At 50.0% G+C, this 27,360-nt stretch overlaps 1 protein-coding gene across 2 annotated transcripts in view; it reads right to left on the reverse strand.

Moving 5' to 3' along the window:
* Positions 1-4,471: 4,471 nt before the first annotated feature.
* The window catches only part of exd (PBX homeobox extradenticle), a 473,641-nt gene continuing 450,752 nt past the window's right edge, over positions 4,472-27,360 (reverse strand). For both annotated transcript variants that reach the window (XM_070528606.1, XM_070528608.1), the window contains one exon: positions 4,472-5,341. In XM_070528606.1, the coding sequence (XP_070384707.1) occupies positions 5,261-5,341 (81 nt within the window). In that variant the 3' untranslated portion in view covers positions 4,472-5,260. The remainder of the gene's footprint in view (positions 5,342-27,360) is intronic.

Here is a 27,360-nt window from a genome sequence, read left to right on the forward strand (position 1 = left end):
TACGTGTACTTCGCCGAATGGAGGTTGTCGTACACTTAAGTGACGAAAGTTCGGCCTTTATATCTTTTAACACACACACACACACGCACGCACACACACACACACACACACACACACACACACACACACACACACACACACACACACGCATGTAGAGAGAGCGAGAGAGAGGGCGGAGAGAGGGAGGGAGAGAGATGGAGAAGCAGGTACACTATGCAAGTCATTCTAAGAACTGAGTTAATCATAGCAGGCACTATTTGCATAGCAAATGTGCGAGGCCCGTCCATGGTTGTCAGAAAAACCTCATTAGTATTCACTCCGATGCAACCTAACATTTCTCGTAAATCACAGAAAAAAGAAATCTACGATTCAAAATGCGAAGCACGCATCTTTCAAAGAAAGGCTATGCCATAAAATTTAGATTTGACGCTTTAAACACGCGTCTACTAATAAAAAATATGACACGCAATAATTCATGACCAATCATAGTTGCAATGACAGCATGAATATATATATATATATATATATATATATATATATATATATATATATATATATATATATATATATATATATATATCACTGAGCCCGCACTACGACAGTTCAGGCCATACTGTGGGATTGAATACTACTGAGGCGTTTTCAATAACATTGGATAACCCTGTAGACTACACTTCCAAAGCGAAACGAGAAATTTTACTCGAGAAGCACACAAACACACTGCCCGATGTACTCTCCTGAAATGCTAGCGCTCCAAAACAGATTTTGTTTTGGGTCACTTGCAAAAGAGGGAGTTTCAAATTGGGACAAAGACGTATTCGAAATGTTTCAAGTGTGTCTGAATTTGTTCCCCTTTTCCAGGCCAAGTGGCGCTGTAGTGACAGTCACAAAGCGAAGAGCACAGATCGGAGCAGCGCCATTCTGCAGGTCACCCGGTTCTATCGCACGCTCAACTCCTTATCTCGACTTGTGAAAGTTCTTATGGAAGCACTTACCTTTGCACCGCTAAATTCTTGTACCAGGAGTCATTTCTATTATTCCGAGCATCGTGAATAAATTTTCCTTTCACAAGCACACTGCACCCTTTTGTGAGAAGCGTAGCTGCAACTGCATATGCCAAATAATTTGACAGATCGACAGCCCGAGGCCCAGAGCAATGGCGTGAGAGAGTTCTATACTGTCTGTATACACGCTGCCGTTTACGGAACACCACAGGTATCTACGTGAGCAGCAGTGTTATTGGGGACATATTGCAACGCTGAGTTTAACCAGAGTACACAAACTGTTTATTGCAATGATCTACTACGATGGTTATACGCGTCGGCGTCATGAACGTATATCCTTATTATTTTTTTTGCGAGAATATTTAGGTAACACAAAAACGTTTTTAAGACGCCGTTAAACTGCATCGTCACAAGACAGCACCACCAGCTTATCTTCTCCCGTCCAACATTTCATAAACGCTAAAACGGACATGGACTGGCTAAATATAAATATTTACTGTTAGAGCTTGTCTTACGTATACCTATCCCCGTTACCGTATTCCGAACACTAGAGATGAACGGGAAAATCAGAGCTCTGTTCAATAACGTATTGTAAATATTCTGTTCGCAAGAAGAGCCCAAATATTTCTCTGTGAACTTAACATACTGACGCTTGTACATAAGTATAACATACACAGGGTGTTTCAGCGAACACTTTCAAAATTTTTTATATTGCCTATGGCAGAAAGCACGTACAATTCTAGTCCACGAACTGGTCTACTCGAATGATTGGACGTTACTTGCACAAAATATTGAATAATCAACTCACTAACAACATTCAGTTCCTAACTAATTACCTAACGGCACATATTGCAATTTAACAACTCTAGCGGGTAAGACTGCTAGGCATATCCATTCGAAAATAATTGTGTAGATGACACCCTTAACGAGACATGCGCCGTCAGACTTGCGGTAAAAATGCGCTGTCGTTCCGCTTACTTAACAAAACGTCGTTTTATGCATTGAAGCACGAAAGTAACTGGAACACCAGTGCATTTCTCCGCAATGTTCGGGAATTAACATCTCGAAACTGGTGCCATCCTGAAATTCGTTCCAAGTGGATCTATCGCCTAGCGAACTCCCCGGATAGAATTTGTAAATTGTAATATGTGCCATAAGGTAATTAAAAACTTAATTAGTGAATTCTTATTAGTTGATTATGCATTCTAGTTTCTTGTGCACGTAATGTCTGCCTCTTTGAGTAGACCAGCTCACCGACTAGAACTGTGCCACCTGCCACGGGCAATTTCTAAATAGTTTAGCAAGTGTTCGCTGAGACACCCGGTATAGTCGCTAGTCGTAGTTAAAATAAGGTGCGGTTCAATGCGTCGCAAGATGCGTCCACTAGAGCTGTTGCTATCCTCTTCGCCCACAGAACTGAGTTAACGGTAGAACGTATACATCAGGCTGAAACACTACAGATATTTAGTATATAGTAAAGACGTGCTCACGCAGACGCATCTCTAAATGTGGTGGGATACGTATACGTCCGCAGCAGCAATAAAGACGTTTGACTCTCTGAGCTCGATCATGCCGCGCTAGAAACATTCTTACACGCGCCTCCTCTTTCGAAAAATGAACGCACCAAAATATTTTCGCTACGATAATGCCACTGTCGACATACTTACGTCAGCAATTCACTGCGACACGGTCGGTCATTGCAAGAAAACTATGCGCGCTTTAGTTGAACACTCCGTAACAAGACGCCTCCCCCACCCCTCTCCATCCTCGTCACACATACCTGCCTGCCTAACATCGCCATGTGGTACCACTTTGCGAAACCTCAAACGAGGCTAGAAAGTCAGTTACCTTCAAAGTACCTTGCATAACGTTCATTCCCGCAGTGCGTGGGATCTGCATAGTTTCTTTTTTCATCTGCCTCGATAGACTCCCTATAAAACAATTTACACCCGGGCACTCTTTCATTCGTTTCTCAAAAGGTCTGGTGCAGATGACGCCTGCTAGAGGCTTGTCAGTTCGTTATGTCTGACGAAGTAATATTAAGTTCGTATCACTACAACTGACTGGGGAGCTCTGAAAACAAAGAACAGAAAGCTATCGCACACAGGTTTCGTGCAGACGTACAGCACGTCTCATGGCCAGGCGCTTTTATAATAAGTAATGTGAGCACAGGCAGGGACGTCTGCAGGAGACCTGCTCTTATGTGTAGGCGTGTGTTCGTGACGAGATAGAGGGACAACAAAAAATAAGTCCAGAGACCCCTTTCCTCCTTTTTGCCCATCTGCATTTCTTTTCGTTTATTCGGTTCCACCACACACGAGAGGTGAGAGGCGCTTCGGGATGAAATGGACAAATGAGGCGGGCGCAGGTCACGTGGCACCTTGCTGGACATATCCGCCGACCGGACACAGGAACAGCAGACATTACCACAGCTTACCGGCGTGGTTAGGGAACCACGCTAACTGCGTATTTTTATCTGCGACCACCAAAGTAAGCATGGAACACTGTTTTCCGCTACACTCAATGGGAAAGTCTCAATTGCGTCGCCTGACACAGTGCGGACTGGGGATCAAGGGAAAACGATAGTAAAACCAATCGTTATCCCATGAATTTGGAGCAACGTTCCGTGAAAGAACAAACGAGCTTACATCTAACCCACTCGTGATCGGTGCTAGCGCGCCGGCAACGTTAGCTTCGGTCAATCAACGCTACCACATCGGAAACAGCCCGCTTCTAACGCAAAAAATTAATCGCTGAGCGGCAGTAACGAAAACGAACCTTCCGTGCGACCCGCTACAAGTGGTACGAGTAAGTTTGTAGAGTTTGAATATGCTTTTACAGCTCATGGAAACTTATGGGCCCGAATTCACAAAGCTGTTCGCACGCAAGCACGGTTCGTAAGCATAGGCGCCGCCTAATCATGATAGCAAACATATTAATGGCGAGGCTTCCGGTCTAATCACAAGCAGTTGTTACGAACATAGAGTGTTGCGAATTCGGCCTCCGGCTCGGGCTGCTCGCGCCACGTCAATGTAAAGGAAACCTACTCCTGCAGCGGAGTCTGGTCACGCGTTCTTTGGATTGTAGCAAAGGCGCGAGGAAAGCTCATAACTGCGACTCGTATCACGTCTCACGACAAGCGCTCCATTCGGCCTAGCATTCTCCGTATGGACGCGCCGCGGGCTTCGTCTGCCTGGTGCACCACTCCTATGTACGGAGCGGCGGGCGAGGAGGACATCGAAGCACCCTAGCAGCCGCTGGAGAAGAAAGCCCATTCTCCCTCGCCTGGCCCCCCTGCCTCGCGCGCCACAGGAGAGGGCACGCACCTGGGCGGCGTTCCTTGCTCGTGCACGAGAGACTGAACCGCGTTCACCGGCTCACCCTCACACGCTTTCACTCATAAGGAACCTCACGGCGACGCCGACGGCAACAGGACAAATGCGCTTGGAGTGTCCATATAATTGCTATCGCAATAAAAAAGAAACAAGTGGCCGGAGAAATCCATATTATGTAACACTGAGAACTAAACAACTCAGACCTAAACCTACGCACGGAAGGTGATGTTTCCGTAGCGGTTGTGCCGACTTGTAGATAGCGCGACTTGCACGGATCATCTGAAATCTCATTCGAATCGCCATGTTACGCTGTAAATCTGCAATCACTTTTACGCTAATCGCACACGTCTGCTCAATATGTACACCACCGATCACGTTGAGCCGAAAAGCCCAGCGAAACCTACGACACATGTATGTCAATGAGAAAAGTGCTCCAGCAGTCCGCACGTCTTGAACGGCCGCCACGCTTTGCTGACAACGTGCATGCTGCTCGTCTCCGTCGCGCTCCCTTAATCAGCACTGGTGGTCTACTCACCTGGCTCGGAAGAGCCAGATGCCGCGTGACCTACACTCCACCCCGCACGTATACAGCACTACCACTACGACAGTCCAGCCGAAACGCCGCCCACCCGAGAGTCCATTCCGCGGAATCGTCTTTTTGTCTCTCTCTCTCTCGCCTTTTTTTTAATGTTTCGTCGTGCCCTATATATATGATCAGCGTCTTCGTAGCGAAGCCAAGGGTCGCCGCGTCACTGCAGAGACGGATAATGATGAAAAGGGCGCGCGCTCGAGGATGGCGCACGAGAGATGAAGAACGGTTTGGTAGTTTTTGTTTTTTGTTTTTCCATTCGCGACGACGACGACGACGACGACAAAGACCGGTGAGAGTGGGTGGGATAGAAGGAGGACGGGGCGCTCCTCTCACATGGGGGGACTTAGCGGCGTGGAGCTGTCACTGTGCGGCGGCGGACTGTAGGCCATGGCGCGCACCCCGTGGGGAAGCTGCAAAGAGGGAGAAAAACATACAATCACACAATTAGGACACGATGACACACTTCTCAACGCAAGCAAAAAAAAGGAAAGATTAGTACGGCGCGTCGCGCCGTACTAATTCTAGCTGCAAGTTAATTATTGATGCGACAGCGTCAAATGGCTCACTGAGCGAAAAAGCCGGCGTCTGTAGCAGCACAACGGAACCTAAATTCCCCCATTGACTGCGACGCCACGTCACGAGCGCGCCTAGACGCGGGAACACCTGCTGGTACAATAGAGCGCCAGATGCTGCGTGAGGGGAGAGGACATCATAACGACGCACGTCCCCTCGCTCTCGGAAGCCTGTGTTATCCGCGCGTTCCTTGTCCACGCAAGCTCTCGCCTGCGTTCTAACTGCGGCTCGGTAAGGTCAAATCAAAACGCGCCAAGCGTCTCAACGCTCGCGCTATGCCCGCGAGGAGCTCATAATTCTAAGGACCGCACAGCGGCGTTCAATTGAACATTGATGCTTTCGCGTTCGCAGCTCATAAGAAGTGCTTGGGTGGCCTTCGATTTTTTATCCTACACTAGTGGCTGGCACAAGTTGAGTGAACGTCACCAGAAATGTACACATTCGTAGTCCCCACTGTCATGGGATTCGTAACCAATAACAACAGTGTGTATCCCTTTGCTGGTAGAACGACGAGCCAGTGAAAGGTGTGATGCTGCGAATTGATGCACAAATGCTACCTGGATAACTGTGCAGGTGCTCACGGTTTGGAAAGTAACTGCTCTTGAGTAACGTTTTCTATACCCTTATATGCGCCCCCTAAGCTGCCCCAACGGGACGGGTCTCAGCGTCGACCCACTGCCCACCAGAGTTAAAACGAGTCAAAACCACGCGTCAAATCGTTCGCGCCATCCGGCGCTTTCCTGTGAAATTTTACCTTGCCAGGCCGAGACCACCCCAAAGTTCACGATCTGTGCTCGCTTTATCGTAGACCCACGCCCAATATAGCTGAATAGACAGAACACCCCAGGTCTCGGTACCTTCAAGAGCGAGAAAGAGCTGTGGCTGTTCAACTGGCGCAAAGGCATCGTACCGGTATGTTAGGTTCGGACAGCCGCATGCGGAACTTGACACTATGAGAGCATCAAAAAACTTACGCCATAAATAATCTTCTATATTGTCGCAAAAGTGCAAAGCACCGTTGGTCATTCACTGTTAAGAAACGCACATGCAATTTTCTTGCTTGCTTTGTGAAACAATAACATCGCGAGCGCGTAATACGCATTTCAAGAAAAAGACAAATAAAGAACGTCGCTGCATTCAAGAATGACCGCATATAGAGGACGCTGTGATCGCGGGCGCACACGAGAAATTACGAGCACAAGTGCGCCGCCGATAGATAGCAGTTGTAGGTTAAGAGGAGCGCGAGAAAAGCGCTTGCGAGGCCCCTGGCCTCGCTCTCAGAGGCGTACACGGTCATCCCCCACGGTCTGCCGGATTCCGGCCAAGGAAGCGCGCGGGCTGAGAGCAGGAAAAGGAAGGAGCCCAGGCATCGTCCGGCAGAAGCCGTTTTCGATACGGCGGGGGCGCAGCGCTCATAAATCCCCGCAGAGGTCCCCTCGACGACGGCCGCGGAGTCCTGTCGCCGACACCGCTGGCGCGGGCCTCCTTCTCCCGAGCGGAGGACAAGGGAGCCCTTCATATAAGAAGACTCGGCACATCGCTCGGTCCCCTTCCCTTGGCTACAGCCGTATCCCACCCTTCGAGTGCCCTCCCTCTGCCCTCGAAAGTCCGCGCCAGGCTTCGTATCAGACCCCAGCCAGGAGTGCCGCGCCGAGAGAGAAGCGCCATTACGTTAGGGCGGCGGTAGGCAGCAGGCGCCGCGTTATCAAGCGGCCAGATGGCGTGGGTCCAAGCGGCGGCACCTCTCTTTTCGGGGTGCCACGCGCTCCCCTTTTCCTTGCCGTTTCACGCTGGCCCGGCCGTTGTTGGACTCCCGAGATAAGCCACGGCGGTCCCCTCCTTCCCAAATCTCCCTACGCCGCCTCCTTTCCTCATCTTCTCAGCACCGTGTAGTCGTCGTTGGCCACAGCGGACAAAGGTGGCGGGGGGGGGGGGGGGGGGCAAGGAACTGCGCCGAAGAATGGCGTAACCTACCTCTGTCCCCCCCTCCCCTCCCCCCACTAGTTCTGTCACCTCACCTCCGAACCCCGCCGGCGTATCGCGCAGTAAGTACTGCGTCGGCCAGCCTCATTTCCAAACCGGGTTACGGCAGGGGTGTCGGCCCACACACACTCATAAGCGCCAGTTCCGTGCAGCGCAGTCGAGAATGGGCAGAGCAACAGATTAAAATATGCCCCTAGTAGGCATGCGAATTGGTTACCTAATATACAAAGAGCTTAAATGTAGCTAGGACATTTTCTAATGCTTACGAAGAGTGCGACACCTATAAAGTGCCAGTAGCACTTTATAAATGCCGGTAGTTTTCACTTGACACGAACTCTCACAGCGGAGCGTCGACGCAAACTTTGCAAAAACGCGCCCACTACACTGCCGTACCTTTCATCAGGCGATGAGTGCCACGACAACAATAAGTGCACTGCCTAGCGATACGAACGGTAAATCGAACTTTGTCGTACAAGTTGAGTGCGCGAAGAAGAGGAAGGAAAAAGCGCCAGTTAGTTCAAGGAATGTCGAGTAAGAGCCCTAGATTTACGTATGCATAACATTCAGGTTATGTGTACCACCATCACGCCAGTGCATGGCACTTAGGATTTATGCCTGTGCTTATAGAACCGACGCACTTACAAATGAGCGATACAACTGCTTAGGCTATGGCTGTAATTTTGTACCCCTTCTCTCGCCACGGTCGTGCAGGATTACTGCAGAGGCGGGCTGAGAAGCACTCAGTGGAAAAATAATTCTGCAGAAAGCTAGCATTGTCCACGAACTGTCCCGAGCTGAACGGACGATAGGCTGTAACCTCTCGGTCTAGCGACGGCAACGGAGCGATCTCCCTGTGGCCACCAGTGCTAGGCAAATCGAAGGCGCGTGCGTATGCGTCGTCATGTCTGCCGTGCTGACACAGAGAACCGGCACACGTGACGACCGCTGGCGCAGCAGTCCGCTTTCGTGGGTGCACGGTCCGCCGCACTGCATGGAACTCCAACGACATGGAACACAGTACTAGCTGCGCTGGGCTTTAGTAACTCCGAGGGCGATAACGGGAGGCCTGGGACGACAGGATCCCCTCGCCTGCTTCTCATGTGCCTCGCCGGAAGTAGAAAGCCGTGGCCGAGAGGCAAAAATGGTGCAGTGCCAAACAGCGCCATGACCCTCCGGCGCCGCTGTTACGCTATCCGCTCCACGTATACGCGCTTCCGGTGGCGGCCAGAGAGAAAGAGACCAGCATACCGAAGGTAAAGAGGGCGCTCTCAGCGCTGGGAAAGTCGCCAAACGGCTGCCACAAATCGACTACCATGAACGTACAGAGGAACAAGGTCTTGTAGGTGCGCGGGCGCGCGATACTTAAGAGATTTTAGGGTGCATGCTTCAAAAGTCGACACGAGGCTCAGCTACTCGCAGGCTGTCAAGTGTGGAAGCGGCGGCAGGCAGCGCAGTGATCTATGAGTTCCCGTCGGCACTTGCTGCGGGGCTCTCACAAAAACGCACTAAACAAAAAACTCATCGCCTTTGCAGGTTGTGACATTGTCGACATTCACAATGCAAATGGCGCAGCAGGAACGATCGATCGCGTGAAAGAATACCGGGACATTAGAGTTCCTGAGGCTGTCAGGCGCATTTATTCAATTAAAGAAAGCTTGCTGTTTAGAGACATACTTCATTGAGTTATTAATTGTAGACGTTTCGACAAATCAAACACAATACAAGAACCGAGCGAAAAAGTAACGAAATGCGGGCGAACATGGAAACGCACTTTAATAAAACGTGTTGCTGGGCTAGCCGGTTCGTGTTGACTGGGAAATTGAGTGCGAATAATTTACCTTCAGACACAGGTAAGTTAGCGCTTATCCTAGTCTGTATACCTGTGTCTGCGTCTAAATTATTCGCGCTAGTAATTTCCCAGTAAAAATGGAGACGCGGTTGCGCACGAAAAATGACCAAACAACGCAACTAGCCTCGGACAAGAGGCCCATCCAGCAAAGATTAAAAGGGCGTGGTACGCGCAATCAGTTGTACAGTAGAGCACATCTGCTCCTCTAACTCAAGCGCGGGACGGGCGGGGACGAAAAAGCAGCACACAGACGTCTTGGGCTGCGAAACGCGGCAGGAGAAAAGAAGAGGAAAGAACAGAACACGTCGCTCTGAAATTTCATCGCGTTGCTTTCAAAATCCCGAAACGACATAATAACGCGGGCTGGGAAAGACCGCTTTCGCGCCCCACAAACGACAGAACGGGATCATCTCAGTAAAGCCTCCAGTTTTTAAAGACTCGCCCATAGAAACCCCACTTTCCTCCTCTTTTAGACTCGACCCTTCGCGCGCCGTGCGCCAGTCTTCACCGAAGTAATGAAGCGCAGTCGACATTAGGAGGACCATACGTCAGGGCTCGCTGCTCCGGGGAGACAGCGCGCTTGGAAATCGGCGCGGCGTAGAAAGAGAGAAATCTCTGCGACGGATGCGCCTCGGCTGCTGCAGTAATGACAGACAAGCGACAAGCCCAGAGGCTGCGCGACTGCACGAGAGGCGGGCGATATTCGTACGCGACGCATGTGAGACAAGCGAATTACTATACTCGCGCACGAATCGGGGGAAGAAAGAAAGGAAGGGGCAGATGGAAGGAGGAACCAAGAAGAACTCTGCAAAACAACACAACGCAATATGCCACCCATACAACTTCTACCAAGACGTCATTGTTCTGATGCAGAACGCGGCATCCTAATGCCAACGAAAAATGAGGACTGTCCTCAGCGAGACAAACAAAAAAGCATAACAACAATAATAATAAAAGCAGAGCATGTCGAGAAAGCAGTCAGAGTCGAAGTGAGGGGTGCTACAAGGGCGAGAAAATGAGTAGAGAGAAGCAGAAGGAGGCAGAAAGGCGGGCAAGTATTAGTGAACCCGCACGTTTTTGTCGTGCAGCGACGCGACACGTAAGCGACGCAGCAGGCTGTCCTCGCTCGCGCTTGACGTCGACGCGAGATGTCGGAACGGCAAGCCACCCGCGGCGCTGTCAAGACACCGCTAGCCCAGACCACCGCCACCAACCACCACGACAACGAGACAGTGAAGAAAGGCATCCGACCACGCCCCCAGCTTTTATTATTTTTTTCCCCCGTACTCTCCGCGGCATGTCGTAATTTCTGCTCAAAAGTGGAGAGACGAGAAGATGTCCCAGCGCCATGTTCGTCTTGCTGGAAGCGCGCGTCAAGTCAGGCGGCGAGCTTCAACTTTTGCCAGAGTCGTCGCCCGGTTAAGAAGCCGCCGATAGAAGCTGGGGCGAAGAAAGAAAAGAGGGCTTGCAAAGCATCGCGCCAGGCTACTATTCTGCCAGGCGGAGTCGCTCCGCAAGCCAATATCGCCGGCCCGCTGCATGCGCTGTCGACCAACAAAAGACAAACTCCCATCTTCCCCCCTCGGCGCCCGTTACAAGGCGAAAACAGCGAGCGACTTCTCCTTTTCACCAGCTCGTACCCTTGGCGAAGCGAGCACGCAAAGAGGAGGCGAGGCACGCGCTCAGCGGCAGCCATAAAATTAGCAGCGACGCGCGGTAGCGAAGGATTTTCTTGTTAAAAGAGAAAAGGACCGAGTTGCGAAAAAGGGCGGCACAGAAGAGCGCGCAACCGCCGCCCACGACGACGAACGAGGCGCGGGAGGGAGACGCGACACGAGGCAGCAAAGGAAAGAACGAAGCCCCAGCACACTGGCTGCTGCCAGCGCTAGCTGCCCAAATTGCCCGAACAAGAAGTGCGGACCGACGCTGGCTGACTGGCTGCCAGGCTAGGCTCGGCGTGGCCGTGGTGTCTTGTCTCGTAATTAAAGGAAGTGCAGCAGAAGATCCAAGTTTGCATTACAAACCCATTAAGAAACGACTTTTTCGTTTTTTCTCGTCCTTGCTCGTTCGCATCCGCGTGGGAAACTACCGAGGCGCTTTCGAAGTGAAGCACTTTCCCCTTCTCGTGCGCCCGAATAACTTGAGCGCCAACGGAAGAGCTTTTCCTCCATATTCCCCTCCATTTCCGAATCCCCCCCCCCCTTTTTTTTTTCCTGTTGCACTTGTACTCTAAGTTCGCGAGACAAGTCGATGCCAATTTCCCGCTGCCGTGCACCGCGTGCGTGTAGTGGTGCTTTGCTGCGTCACTAGAATCACTGAACGTGCGGAAAATTGCCGCGCACAACACAATTTCCTTCTTCAACTTGGAAACTGCGAGAATCTTGCGTGAGCTTCTGGCAGATGCAGTCTGAACTGCGGATAGGCTCTCGACAACTGCGGCCCTGCTTTAGTAAGAGCACTAAAAGTGATCGGCACTTCAGGTAGGCCTAGGAGCATACATTGCTCTTCGTTCCTTTAGAATTTATGCACTGTTTATGCCTCACAGGCTACAAATAGAATCCGATGAAGAGAGACAAAGAGAGAAAATAATGCAGAGAAAGGCAGGGAGGTTAACCAGAGGTAGTTCCGGTTGGCTACCCTGCGCAGGGGGAAGGGTTAAGGGGATAAAAAGAGAAACAGAGTGGAAGGGGGAGATAGAAAGAAAGAGAGACAAGCACGAACAAAGCGCGTACACTACAGAGCGGTATAGGGGGCGGCATTCTTATGCCATTTTCGGCTGGTCGCTTCTGACCGCTCTGGAGCGCTCTCGCGAGCGGCGTTGTCTTCGAATGGTCGAAAGAGGGTGCGCGCCCTGCGTTCGGCTGGTTCTTTTCGATAGCTCTACTCCATCTTCGAGCGCTCTGAGGCGCTCCGGGCCCTGTCGTCAGAGCAGTCGTCGCGATTGAAACGTCATCGCAGCGCCGCGTCGCTGCTGTTGGCGACGGCCCACCGTAACCTAGGCAACCTAGGCCACTGCATGCTGGCGTCTCGACGAACGCTCGTCCCTTCGGCGCGTCCGCCGGTTTTCCCAGCAGCGCCGGGAGCTTTGGGTAGGCGAAACATCGGACGTTGGCAGTAGTCACGTGGTTTCACATCTGCCATTTCTTCCTCCGAGAGCGAGTCGCACGTTCGGCTTGCGCGTTTGTCCTCTACCTCTGAGCTCGGGGAACGCCGGATCTGCCCGACTCTGCTTCGGGGAATGGAGGCGACCAGTCGAAGATACCATTAGAGTCCGTCGTGAAGCGCCGTAGACCACACGAACCTTAATAACGCGAGTAAGGCCTTCAACGCGGATGTTCTTTCGGAGCAGTTCTGATAGTGGACGATTGTCCAACTGGTCCAGTACTGTGCACATCACTTGTCTCTGAGCACTATATCGCGGACAGACACAGATAATATGTGCGAGCATCTCGTCAATGTTGCATGTGTCACACGTGGGGCTGTTGGCCATTCCAATGAGGAAAGCATATGAGTTCGTAAAGGCAACACCTAGCCACAGAGGGTACAGCATGGTCTGTTCACGTCGTGGTAACCCAGGCGGGAGGTGCATCCGTATGTCCGGAGACAATGAACGCAACCGACCCATGGTGAAAACATTTGAGTCCCACAGGGGCAAAGTACAATCACGAGACATCAATCGCAGCCCAGCCGCAGCGTCTGTTCGCGAAAGCGGAATGAAGACTCGCTGACCACTTTCATGTGCAGATCGGGCGGCTTCGTCGGCGTGGTAACTCCCGCTGATGTTACAATGTCCTGGAAGCCACTGAAAGATTATGTTGTGTCCCTCGTCATGGCTTTGATGATATATGTGCCGAATTTGTGAGGCCAGTTGTTCATTGAGTCCATGGCGCATTGGGCTTCGTATGCACTGAAGGGCTGCCTTGGAGTCACTAAAGACTGTCCATTGTTGCGGTGGCCTCTGCTTAATGAAACCAAGTACAGCACGGAGCGCCGCGAGTTCTGCACCCGTCGATGTGGTCACATATGAAGTCCTTAATTTGATTTCCTCAGATTTTGCCGGGATGATGACTGCAGCAGCAGAGCTATTGAGTTTTACTGAATCATCTGTGTAGACATGTTGCCGGAATCTGTGCACGTTGTGAATGTGCTCCAAACTTGCTTGTTTCAAAGCTTGCAATGGCGCTCCAGCTTTCTTTCTGATTCCTGGAATTGTCAGTTGCACTTGCGGCCCGTGCAGGCATCACAGTGGATCTGATAATCGTATAGCGGGCGTAAATTCTGATGGCAAGTAGGACTGATGTCTTACAATAGCTTTGGCAAAAGCTGAAAGTGGCCTTTTTGCTGGCAAGCAAGCAAGATGGTGGGAGGGAATCCGAGTCAGGTGTCGGATGTGTGCTCTCAGGACATCTGTATCAATGTAGACTGTCAAAGGAGCGTCTCTGGCTATGACCACTGTCGCAATCGATGACGTAGTTTTGGGGAGGCCGAGACAAGTCCTGAGCACTTGGGCTTGCACGCTCTGGAGTTTGCGGATATTCGTAGTGCAAGTATTTCCTAGTACAGGTAAGCTGTACCGCATGAAGGCCAAAAGTAGTGCTTTATATAGTTGCAACATTGACGTTACTGTTGCGCCCCAGCACTTCCCGCCGAGAAACGCAAGAAGGTCCACAATGGCGGCCAAACGTTTTGTCATGTACGAGATGTGAGGGTTCCAAGACAAGTCTCTATCAATGATGACGCCAAGGAATCGGTGCGTTCATCTATATCGTATAGTTTGGTCATTAATCCGCAAAGCATACGGGGCCATCGCTTTGCGAGTAAAAGCAACGAGTGCACATTTCTCAGCGAACCGTTCAGCTCTCCGTATTGCAGACGACATTTGCATATGGGCTTCAGGTGTGACACGTGTACAAGTCCGCGCACGACTTCAGAAAGCCTCAACGATGAAGAGAAAAGTGCTATGGGACTTACAGGCTACATCACTGACTTCCATACGATCTCGTATGTAGTGCGTTCTGCTCGTTGTCGTTTCTCAGATTCTGCACGTGCGAATAGAAAAAAAAAACCCGTAGGAGACACCGCTTTGCAGTTGGGATAAATCTGCCCTGTGACAGGAAAGCAGGGAGCACCCAGCTTCTATTTGCGCGGCCATCGTTTCTTTAGCTGCGTGAGACTTTAGAGGCTGCTCACACGATGTGACAGCAGCGTCGGAGAGCAGCCGAAGCCTTCAAGTGCAGCTATTCATACGGGGTGGGCTGAAGGTTATGGCATCTTTCGACTGTGCATGGTGCATAATTTCCGTCCGTGGAAGAAAAAAAAAAACACGATGCAAGCCTACTGCTCCACGCAGCCTTGTCTAATCCCAGCGCTCAGATGCACTCTTTCAGGCCCGCGCAACAGCACCGCCTTAACACCAACACGAGTCAATTGTTTCTTCCGCGAGGCTCGTAAAACAAACCCGCATCGCACTGAAAACCGCTGCAGTCGGCAACGCACACATTCCACCCCCCACCCCCCTTGCTCAACAAGATAACGACCGCCGAGAACAGGATCACCCAAGCACTCCAGAAGGCCCGGCCGCGGTACTTAGAACACGATGCCCGGTTTTTAACGTCCATCGATGATGGCCGCGCCAGAAGGTCGAAAGAGGGAAGAAGATAGGGTCTGCACGGAGCCCCCCCGTTCTTAGTGCAACCCGGAACGAGCGGGCGGCTGCTCGTTTTCTGGAGGAACTAAAAACCCCTTCTTTCCCTGCGGTACCCGCGCGCGACGCGGTTTACGACTTGGGAAGCGCCTTCGAGAACACGCCGAGTCGGTGGTCGACGCCTTCCCCACAGCGACGACCGGAGCGGCGTCAGGAACCTCCCGCTGCCCAAGCGGACCGAAGGTGGCGGAGTAGAGGAGGGGACCACGTCGTTCGTGTCAAGAGCGAGCGCGCGAGAAACACCGGGGCGCGCGCGCGCGCTAAGAACCACCGCACACAAAGGCACGCACGCACACGTAACGGGGAGGCCGGAGGGCAGCGAGCCAGAGCCGTTTTTACAGCCCTTACACGCTTACAAGTTGCGCAAGGCCGCGGTCGGAGCGTTGCTGCTGCTGCTGCTACAACATGAAGAGGACGACGCTGGCTCGGGCGGAGCAAGACGGGCTTTTATAGGACCGTTTCCGCCGTCGTTCGGTTTTACGGCCCGCCAAAGGCGCCTGCTCCTGCCGCGCCGAGGCGGTGCGCAGCCCTTCGCACTGGGAGAGAACGGACGCCTCTTACAATGTGCTCTTTCCCGGGTGCGACGTGGGCCTACTGTGCATGAATGCAAGGTGCTAGCACGTGTCAGGGAACGGACAGATGATGTGGTCTTTAATGGAACGCTCAATAATGGCAATGTCCGGTGCACGCATAAACGTGTTCATCGGCGATTCGCCCGCACACTGCCCATAAGGTTTCGATTTCTGCCACTGAAGACGTCGTCGCACCAAGCAGCGGCCCCTACTACCTTGCTCCTCTTCCCTCCTAGAAATTCCAAGAGAAAAGCGACGCAGTCAAACCAAACCAAGCAAGAAAAGTGTGCGGTCTTACAGTGAACCCTGTGCGACTGGCTGGATTGCTTTTAGCGCTCTCGAGATATCTACACGACGTCCGCCATACCCTGGCTTCCTTAGACGCTCGTACGCGTAAAGGTGCTCTCGACGCCTTATCTCCTAGGCGCGTGAAGAGCAGTTAAAATATTTTGTCTTTTCAAAGTCTATATTTTTGAGAGCAGAGCAACAGTGGAAGACACCCGCGTTGCTTGAGCTGAAGTCAGGCCGCGCCTATACCGAGGCGGTGACATTTGTTTTTCGGCTCCCGCGGTCCAGTTTATGGATTATTTATGGCCGTGCTTCGTATAGCTGCGGTTATGGGACCCTCCGATCTTTTACGACCGGCCGCTGCTTTCTTGGAGACGGCACTCACTCACAACACGCGCGCCGCCCGACCGCGCTGCCGGCGCGAGGAAAGCCGCAAGGTTCCTCCGTTTGAAATCTTTTCTTGCAGCATATCCTCTTTGTTCGCTGTTACCGTCGTCGTCTGGAAGAAAACGCGAGGCGAGGAGATGGCTTGTTTTGTGAATCGGTCGCAAGAAACTCTTGGGCGCAAGCGTCAGAGAACAACAGCACGGTGCATTTTAATCAGACAAAGCGGGCGCGCAGTGCCCAGTGCGTTTTGCTGCGTCTTTCTTTGTTCCTCTGTGGTCGGCTCGCTCTATATAATGAATTGCGTGTGTCCGAGAGGCGTCGGTTGCTTTATTGATAACAGTTTCCTGTGATCTTTACCTTCGCAAAGCCGAAAAAAAAAATTCACCGGCGATTACGACACGCCCTAGGATAGGATAGGAATAAACTTTATTTGTCGAACGGTTATTGATGTTGGTGCCCGGGGCTAGGCTGCCAGGGGTCCATCGCCCGAGGAAAATCTTTCGAGGTCCTCGGCAACGGCCCTAATTCGAAATTTAAGCGCAGCTGTATACGTGTTTTCATTTCGTGATATATTGGCTGGCGCGGACAATCTGTCTCGTGCGGCACGTTGCAAACGGAGAGAAGACTGCCTCGCTAATCCGGAGACGGCGAGAGCCAGGGCGTGGGTGACGCGTGGGCACGATTCACAGCAGCCCCCTCCGACAAATCTACCAGACGTCGCGCGCTACACTGGCGCCATCTCGTAGCCATCGTCACCGCACCCTCCTCTCCACTTGATTGACTTGGTTACGCGCTCGTTCACTCGGTTCGCCACAGGAACGGGCGTGGAACAGCTGCGCTGTACAACAATCGCAAACCATGACAATCGAAACAAGCGGAACGAGACCAAACCAAGCAAACCATGACAAGCGCGAGCGAGAGCTGACGCGAGCAGACGATAGAACGAAACGAGCGGTCCCGGCTGAGACCAGACACGAGCACGCATCGAGCGGTTGGGCGGGTTCGCATGATCCCAGTTTCCCGCGCGCACGTCACGCACCGTGCGAAGTGAAGAGCACTTCATTTCAAATCGCTAAGGCCACAACTGAACTATAAAATCAATTTCTTTCGTCCTAACAGCTTACCAGAAAGCTCGCCCCTTCGTGCATAGCCTTCACTGCCAGCGTTTCCCCGTACACATTCCGGTTACATAAGCTGCACATGCCGGCAAGCGTGAGAAGCAGTCAGGGACCTTTGAATGCTATCGCGTTCTACTCTTAAAGGTGAAGCTTAAGCGCCTGCAAATTTTGAGAGTGTGACGAAAGCTTTCGAGAAACATCGCGCCCACCGATTCCCATATCGCCTGCTTTCAGCAAGCCACAGCTGCACTGCAGTTCTATCTCTTTCATTTAAACATCTGGGGCCCTATAACGTAAAACTATTCCAATGTGTTTTTATTCCAAGTTCCTGACGTCAAATTTGCGTAAACGCCGACGCAAGCATCGGGCGGTGACCCGCAGGGTTGTTTAAAAAGGCCAATCAAATGCTTTCCTCGTTTATAGGAGGTCACTATTGTTTGCTTTAAAAGCGAATAACATTGCCTACACTGAGCGGCTTGTCTTATCTAATTGGCTGATAAGGGGCGAGGAGCACGCCTCAAGCGAAGAGGGATTCGATGCGGCCGAGCCAGTGCACTGGAAATCGATAACCGGATGAAGAGGGTGGTGCGGCGTCGGCGATTGGTCCGCTTTCCCTTACTTAGCTTAGGGTAGTTTGTCGAAAATCGCGGCGGCATGCAACGGAAGGTACAGAATACCGCTAAAAAGGATCGTCAGCAAAGAAAAGTTGACTGAGCGAGGTCGTAAACGTACCGAAAGTGCTCGAAAACGTTACACAGCCACGCAAAAAGCATTATTGCAAGCAAATAGACCCATGCTCTCCGGCAGGTGCGAGTAGCCAGCGCCTGAGCGATCGGCGGCAGCCATCTTTTATTCCTTTCGGAACGGGGCAGCCAGCGGCTATCCAGAAAAAAATTCAGTTTTGTTCGGCATATTAATGCATCTTTATTGCGCACACGTCACTTTGACGCGGTGAGTTTGCGCGGTTTTGTGAGGTCGCGTGACAGACAGGAGAAGTGGGTGCAACCCGAAAACTTTTGACCAATAGCCGAGGTCTAATGGCGAAAAGGCGTCCAATCAGAAATAACTATTTTTCTTTCGTTCTTTGCAGTCATGCATAATCAGCGTGTTCACATCAAATCAGATGGGAAGTTACCGCGGTTTTCGTGACGTCGCGTGACAGACAGGCGAAATGGGGGTGGTTACAAAAAGTTGTTGGCCAATGGCGGAGGTATGATGGCAGAGTTGGAATAGAAAAGTTTGGAATAGCTCTACGTTATAGCCCCCCCTGCTCGCTGGTTCAGGCATGTCTCGGACAATGTAGCGCGAACCCCTGCTTCGTTTTAGCACTGGCGCTTTGCCAAAGTATTAGAAATAATAATAAAAGAAAAAAATGTTGGCCGGAGAGGCTAAATCCCACGTTGCGCCAGCCCTTTTTGAATATATTTCATTTTACCGATGACATGATGATGATTATCATATCATGTTGCAAGAGGGACCCGGAAGGAACGCGTTGACAGTGCAGCTGTTCACTGTAAAATGCAGCGGTAACGTGGACTCAGTGAGTACACTTATTATTTGCCACTGTAATGTCCACAGACACATGCAAACTAGTATGTAGTATAGTAGTAACTAAAGCACCCTGTCCACAGTGGGCAGGGTGGCACCGCAGAAGCCATGTCACCTGTAACTCGTCTTCCGTTCCTTGAACAGGTGCTGTTGATCTGCGCATCTTGCCATGAGAACGCATACAACACGTGCATCGTTGGATCCGTTCCTGATATGGCCGTCTTCGACTGGGAAGTGCCTGTCAGCGACACCCTCGGCACCAGATACTACGGAAGCATCACGGGAACTTCGTCCTGTCCTATAAAGGCAGCGAATTCAGTAGCCTGCGGCAGTGGGCACGGTTGCACCGCAGAAGCCATGTCACCTGTAACTCATCTTCTGTTCCTTGAACAGCTTGGTTTCTATTCGTATTATGGTTACAAGAATGATAATCGCTTTATTGTAGTGCTGCCGCGCCCAAAAGTGCTTTATTTGTCATTCGCTTCTATGTGTTTGTTGTTATCTGGTGACATTGAGACGAATCCCGGCCCTAACACAACAACGCTCTTGAAAGAATTGCTTGACGGGCAACAAGCCATCAAAACGGATTTAGCCGCCTTGAGCGAGAGAATAAAACAAGTTGAGAAGACGCTGCAGGCTGTCAGGGACCAAGCCAAAGTGATAGCTGAGTTGACTAAAACAAACAAAACCCTGAACGCGTCTGTAAAAACGCTGCACGATAGGCTGGTGTCTTTGGAAGACAGAAGCAGACGAAATAACCTCATGGTTTTCGGAATTCCGGAGGGCGAAAAAGAAACAACAGAAGAACTATCTACAAAAGTGCTCACTGATTTATGTGACAAGCAGCTGAACGCGACTCTGCACACAGTTGAACGAATACATAGGATCGGGAAACGGCAGAGCAAACGCCCGCGACCTGTTATTCTAAAGCTTTAAGATTCCAGAGAAAAGTCAAAAGTTTACAAGAACTGTAAAAAACTAAAGGGAACTGGCATATCCATTGCTGATAACTACAGCAAAGAAACAGTTACCAAACGCAAGCTTCTTTGGAATTCTGCGCAGGATGAACGAAAACAAGGACAGCGCGTGCGTCTTGACTATGATAAAATGTTCATCGATGGTGATATCTACAGTTGGGACGACGAAAGAAACCGTCGAGTCAAGCTCAGGCGTAATAAGAGTACTCTATCAGCTGTAAGCGAGGACTGACCGAAACAGAGAGGGTATCGTGAATTTCGTCTAGTTAACTTTAATGCTAGAAGTATCGTGAATAAGACTGCAGGCTTAGAGTACATTTTAGTGAAATATGATCCGGACGTTGTTACGATCACAGAGACATGGTTGCGTTCAGAGATTCAAGATAATGAGATAATACCTCCCGGATACAAGATAGTACGTCGGGATCGACAGTCTCGAGGAGGCGGCGTTGCAATAATAATGAAAGAAAATATTGAATTCAAAACACTAAACGGTATCCCAGAACACGGAAGTCTTTGGTGTGAAATGAATATTGGAACGTCACGAGTCCTTCTCGGCACAATTTACTGACCCCCAAACTCACCTCTTTCATTCTTAGAGTCGATACAGAATTACTAAGAAGCAAACAAAAAGCGCCACTGCCGACTACTCCTAACCGGGGACTTCAATTTACCTGCAATTAACTGGGACACATTCGCAACAGAATTGCGGGAACAGGCACACTGCGATTTGCTCCTTGACATTGCATTCACTCATGACCTTTCACAAATTGTTCGTCAAAGTACGCGAAATTCAGGGGAAAGTCCATCTATCCTGGATCTGGTATTCCTTGACGGGCGCTTTTACCAGTTTGAAGTGTCGGTTGAGGAGGGTATCTCAGACCATGAAGTTGTCTTCGTTCAGATAGCACATAACGGCACAAAGTCAAAATATAAAGAGGCAGTTACATTTGTTCCAAATTTTTTGGAAGCTGACGACACAAGTATCATTGACTACTTGTCATTTGCACTGGACAATTTTGATTCTCAAAGTGATATCAACACCATGTGGCAATCGTTCAAGGATATTATTTTCCATTGTATTAGCAAATTTGTGCCGGTTCGTAAAAGAAAGAAAACTAAACGGAACCCTTGGATCAAAGGGGAAATCATCCAACTAAAACGTCGAATAAGTCGCCAGAGACGGAAAGTAACCAAAGACCACGCAAAAATAACTGAGTTGTCTGCACAACTGCGTTCTATGATTACTGAAGCCAAAAGTAAATATTACGAAGAAACATTGACAGATTTCATGAGGTCGTCTCCCGATAAATTTTGGCGTCGCATGTGGAAAAAGGACAACGAGTCGCATAGCATTGTAATTGATAACACTGTAGTTACTGATCCTGGAGTCATTGCTTCTGTTTACAACGAGCTCTTCCAGTCTGTGTTTTCTGCTCCATCAGAATCCAGTACTGAATCCATACTCCCCCCATCGCTTCGCTCGGAAGAGATGTCAGACGTTGAAGTCTCGTATGATGGAATTGTAGTTCTTCGACTAAACATTGACGTCAAAAAATCGGTAGGCCCCGATGACATACCCAACACATTTCTGCGGAAGTATGCGGAATGGGTTGCGCATTACTTAAAAATTATGTTTGACGTGTCACTTGCGGAAGGCCGAGTCCCTGATGACTGGCTTACGGCAAAAATTATACCTGTGCACAAATCTGGAGATAGACAGATAAATGAAAATTATCGTCCAATATCGCTGACCTGCGTTAATTTGCTGCAAGCTCCTAGAACATTTGTAGCCAAGTCAATTTACACGTACATTGAAAGTGCGAACTCATTTTTTCCCAACCAACACGGATTCCGACAGCGCCTTTCCACAACAACACAGCTTCTTGGAACAATTCATGGCTTTGCCAGTGCATTAAACAATAATAAAGACTAATATGGGACAGACTAATATGGGAATAAACGCGAAAATAGTAAAATGGATAACCGCGTACCTCCGGGGCAGAACCCAATACGTAGAAGTGGAACACATTAAATCAAAACCGTTCAACGTAACGTCTGGTGTCCCACAGGGGTCCGTGTTAGGCCCTGTACTATTTTTAGTATATATTAATGATATTTCCTCTGCAATTGACGAAGGTATCACGGTGCGACTTTTCGCCGATGATTGCTTACTATACAAAGAAATTAATAGCACAGAAGATCAGAAATTACTCAGTGACGCTCTTAGGGCTATAGAAAAATGGCGTGACAAATGGAAAATGAAAATAAATGAGAGTAAAACTGTTGTATTGCGCATAACGCATAAAATAAATCATATTTTTGATTTTAATTACACAGTGAATTCTTCGGTGCTTTCCACGGTTGACGTGCTGAAATACTTAGGCATACATATATTTGCGAACTTAAGCTGGTCGAACCACGTTATAGAAATATGCGAAACTGCGGAAAAGAAGCTTTGGTTCTTGCGACGGAAATTGCAGTTAGCCTCACAGTCAGTAAAACTAACAGCTTATTTAACGTACGTTCGACCCACGTTAGAATATGCCAGCATAATCTGGGACCCTTATCAGTCAGGGTTGATTGAGAGACTGGAAGGAGTTCAACGTCGAGCAGCAAGGTTTATTCTATCGCGTTATTCTCGCACAGATTCAGTCTCCGAAATGCTCGGATTTCTGTACTTGCCTACGCTCGCTGAACGCAGGCGCATTGCTAGGTTAAAGTTCTTTTTTCTTCTCACTAAAAACACATTCAACATCAATAGCGAACAGTAGTTGGTAGCACGACAAGGTAGAACGCTACGGAAAAGCAAATATAAGACTTTCCAAATACCTCAGATGCACATTAACGCCTACGCATTTTCCTGCTTCCCAAGAAGAAAGCATCAGTGCGGAAGAATTCGAGAAAAACTTAAAGCAACGTTGAAAGATGCACGCACGTATACATGTTTTTTTTTGTTTTTTTTTCTTTAGCAGGGGGGAGTGTATGACCTCGTTTATTAACACTGCGTTTATAGTCATACTGACCGGAGTATATGTATAATATTTCGCTTATTTATGTTCTTTGTTCGCTTATGTTCACCTATTAAAACACTATTCATGTACTGCCTTCATGTACTGTACTAATTGCCGAAATACTGCTATTGACTTTTTTTTCTTTTTGTTTTGCTATATGTATCATTGTAATACCATGTATTGTACTAATTGTTGAAGTGCTGCTTTGACCCACCCTGTAACGGCCGACAGGCCAACAGTATGCGTAAATAAAAAAAGACGAAGAAGTGCCTCGATGCACAATTGCAACGTGAACGAGGAAGCAGAACTCTGCATGAACTCGCATTATAGTGGCCCTCACAAGGACTCACAAAGACTGAAGATGATCAAACATCAAATCATCGACGGCAGTACCAGAGACACCAGGGCCCTGCTCGGACTCGACCTCGAGAAAGCGTTTGACAACGTTCTCCACGAATACATTCTGGCCTCCGTGGCAGACCTCGAGCTGGGCCCCAGACTATATAACTACGTCCGTTCGTTCCTGACGGGGAGGAAAGCGAAGCTGCGGATCGGCGACTATGTCTCCGACGAGGTGCTCCTGGGCCCACGGGGCACGCCGCACGGCTCGGTCATTTCACCTGCTCTCTTCAACATCTGCATGATCGGCCTCTCGAGAACCAAGAACCAAGAACTTGGCTGAAGACACCCAAATCCCCAGAGAAATAGGGGCGAATATCGTGGTCGCCCCTTTGCCCCGCAACGTTCATCCCGTTCACAATGCAGGTCGTCGCAATGCAAGAGCATTGAATATGCTAAAGCAAGTAAACAGGGACAAAATCGCAGCAAGCTTCGTGGACGCAGCTGCATACCGAGACGGCAAGGCTTTTGCGGTTTCCGTCGTTGACACGCTGGGCAAAGTTATCAACTGTGCTTCCGTCCGGACGACGAACCCAGAGGTGGCCGAGCAAGTGGCCATTGCACTCGCCATGCAAGACGGTCGGAGAGACAGGGTGTATAGCGATTCGAAAGCCGCCATCAGGGCATTCCAGAAAGGCCGGGTAGCCCGGCAGGTAGTTCAAATACTGAAAGGCGCCAAACACGGCAACACCTCCATGCACTCGATCCTTTGGTTCCCTGCACACGTCGGGACGATTGAGGGGGTTCCTCTGAACCTCAACGAGTCTGCCCACGAGGCTGCGCGTGGCTTTACCGACCGCGCTGCCCTCGGGTCGGGCGACTCTCTCCCCGGACACCGAGACGCTCCTCTCACACACAACGAAATCACTAAATTCTTCTAATTAGAGAGAAGGGTTTTCCCCCCGCCTGACTCCAAGTTAAGCAGGCCGCAGGCGGTCACACTGAGACTTCTGCAAACGAACTCGTACCCAAATCCGGCGTCCCTTAATAGCATATATCCCGAGATTTATCCGAATTGTTCTTGCGTGGCCTGTGGTCAGGTAGCTAAGTTGCCTCATATGCTCTGGGAGTGCGGGTCGCTGGGCCCGAAGTTCACCAAAGAAGAGTGGGACGCCCTCCTGCGAAGTCCCATCTTTGAGGATCAAATCCTGGCCGTCCAGCGCGCCCGCGATCGGGCCGGCAGACTAGATCTGTCAGTCCCGTCGTGGGATTAGCCAGGTGCGCGTTTTATCGCGCTTTGCTGAACCAAATAAAAGTTCACTCACTCACTCACTCACTCACTCACTCACTCACTCACTCACTCACTCACTCACTCACTCACTCACTCACTCACTCACTCACTCACTCACTCACTCACTCACTCACTCACTCACTCACTCACTCACTCACTCACTCACTCACTCACTCACTCACTCACTCACTCACTCACTCACTCACTCACTCACTCACTCACTCACTCACTCACTCACTCACTCACTCACTCATTCACAAGGACTCCGCCTCCTAAGCGCCACGGCCAGCGGAATTGCGGAGGACTGCCATGGCGAAATGATACTGGTGGTGTTTCCTATAGCCTTATCCACGACACATTTTAAGCATCGGTGAATACGAGTGAGAAAGTGCATGCTCTACTCTGTGTCAATATATATATATATATATATATATATATATATATATATATATATATATATATATATATATATATATATATATATATATATATATATATCCGCTGATACGGTGCGTTTTCTTTCCTTACTGTAGTGGAGCTTCAGTAAGCAATCCACTTGCATCTGACAAGTGACAAAGTGTCGAGTGTGCTCGAGCCAAGAAAAAAAATAGCACTATAGTCGAAAGAATAACTGGTAACCGAGAAGCGTCGAATCTGCCTTTAAATTAAATTGCAAATGAAATTAAACTTCTACATTATTTAGGCCTTATCCACCCAAGTCCTGGTGAATCCCGCACAGCGAGTATGAGCCTTTGTATGAAGACAAGAAGAATCTGCCCGAGCATTGCTTACTCAACGAAATCACCGATTTCTGCCGCATATCTGCCATCCAGCTAAAGGTGCGTAATGCAAATGGTAAAGATTAGATTGCCAAAAGACCAAGGGAGTGGTGACTGTTCTTATGCGTTGGGAGTTTGCGAACATACATGAGGCTGTACCACGCGAAGGACTTGTAGTGGCTGAACGTGTTACTAACAGCAAGAATACTACACAGATCGTTAGCTCGGTGCCCAATTCTCCGGACAAAATGTGCAGGATTGCAGTCGCCATCAGAGTGAAGGTCTGACCGTGCTACCAGAGAAGCGCGCTTTTCAGTCCTGGATGCACGTCGTCTCCACCAGGCGCTGGTAAGCCTGGATCAGGCCGGCTTTCTCCTCCCTCTTGGTCCGATCGCTGCACTCTAAGAAGAATTCTGGGGAAAACGGGAGTAACTGCGCAGTTCGTCCCAAAAAGGGCGCTTTCGTCCCTCGAGGGAGTAACTGCATGGATGTGCGTGCCGTGTGCAAATTTTGGAGAGTAAGTGTTTAGTCCCTGGTCAGAAAGAGAGGAACGGTAGGACGAACGGCAACAGTTACTCCCCATGCGCTCCGCTGTTTTCGTCCGTGTCGTGCAGTGATGCGGCAAAAACTGTATTGTCTATAAATCGCGAATAGTTCGAAGTTCGTGCACTGTCCATTGAACTATATACAAAGCAGCACTTTGCCTCTTCGTGAGAAAATTGCGTGAAATTTAAAGTTGGAATGTGAAGAGCCATGCCCTTCGTGCGCACCCCATAAGTGAGCGATAGAAATTAAACGCGCAAGTCATTGATAGACTGCCAGATCTTGCTGGTCAATAGTACCTACGTTCCTTCCCTTCCACGGAGATTACGAACTTGAATGAAGCGATGTGTAGCTCAAACGGGACACGCTAAGCGACAGAGCAATTGTCTGTCTCTGTCGTCTTAGGTGCCCCGTTTGAGCTCGCTACACGTTTACATCGTGTAGTGCCTCAGTTTAAAGCACCCGAAGAATACTCGGGCATATGTCTTTTCGCACTCACTGATGGTTGCAAGTACACTCAACGTTACACTCTCCCCGCACAACATACACAAAATGCCGAGTCGCTTTTACATTGCCGCACCTGCGTTCCGATGCTTAACCTGTCTCAATTTCCTAGGCTCGTCAAGCAATCTGCCGTGGTGGCCGTGGAGAAAGAAGAAGACGGCGTTCCGAACGGTCGCTTTTCTCATGTTCTCCGCTTCAAAGGATTTATCGGCCCCTGGCCGAGGTGCTACTCAGGCTTCAGCCAGCAGCAATGACTACCGTGTTGTGTTACCCCGTCTTCCTACCGGTAAGCTGGTTGTGGACTCCGTTTTCCTGCATGCTGACTTAAGTGGTCGACCGTACCGAGCCCAAGACTTCAGAGACGCCCTTCGGACCGTTATTGACCTGAAGGAAATAAGTTCCATCGGACAATTTCAGATGTCGCACGTGTGGATGGTGACGTGCAAATCAGGGATGACAAAATCAAAGCTAGTCGCATGCGGGGAATTATCCGTAAAAGGTAGACGCTGTGTCGTCATTGATCCTGAGCCCACGGAAGTTAAAATGAAGCTTTTGTGGCTTCCTGAGCGTTTGGAAGACGACTACATTCGAGATGCGCTCCAGGCTTACGGGAAAGTCAAGTCTATTTCAGCAGAAAGCTGGAGAGTATCGGAGATGGAACAAATGCGTACGCTAAATCGGGACGTGGTGTTGACTCTTGCCGATGGAGTGAGCGTGGGGGACGTTCCACATCTACTACCTGTTTGTGGAGTGCAGAGTCTCGTATTAATTCCAGGCCGGCCCCCACTTTGTCTGCGCTGTAACAAGGTGGGGCACATTCGTCGAAACTGCAGAACCCCACGTTGTGAAACCTGCCGGCGCTTTGGTCACACAGCTGAAGAATGTGTCGTAACATACGCCGATAAGTTACGACACAGAACAAAGCCTCCGGATGAAAGCTTGCAAGAACACATAATGGAC

The sequence above is a fragment of the Dermacentor albipictus genome, unplaced genomic scaffold (genome assembly GCF_038994185.2).
Source record: "Dermacentor albipictus isolate Rhodes 1998 colony unplaced genomic scaffold, USDA_Dalb.pri_finalv2 scaffold_13, whole genome shotgun sequence".
Taxonomy (NCBI): domain Eukaryota; kingdom Metazoa; phylum Arthropoda; class Arachnida; order Ixodida; family Ixodidae; genus Dermacentor; species Dermacentor albipictus.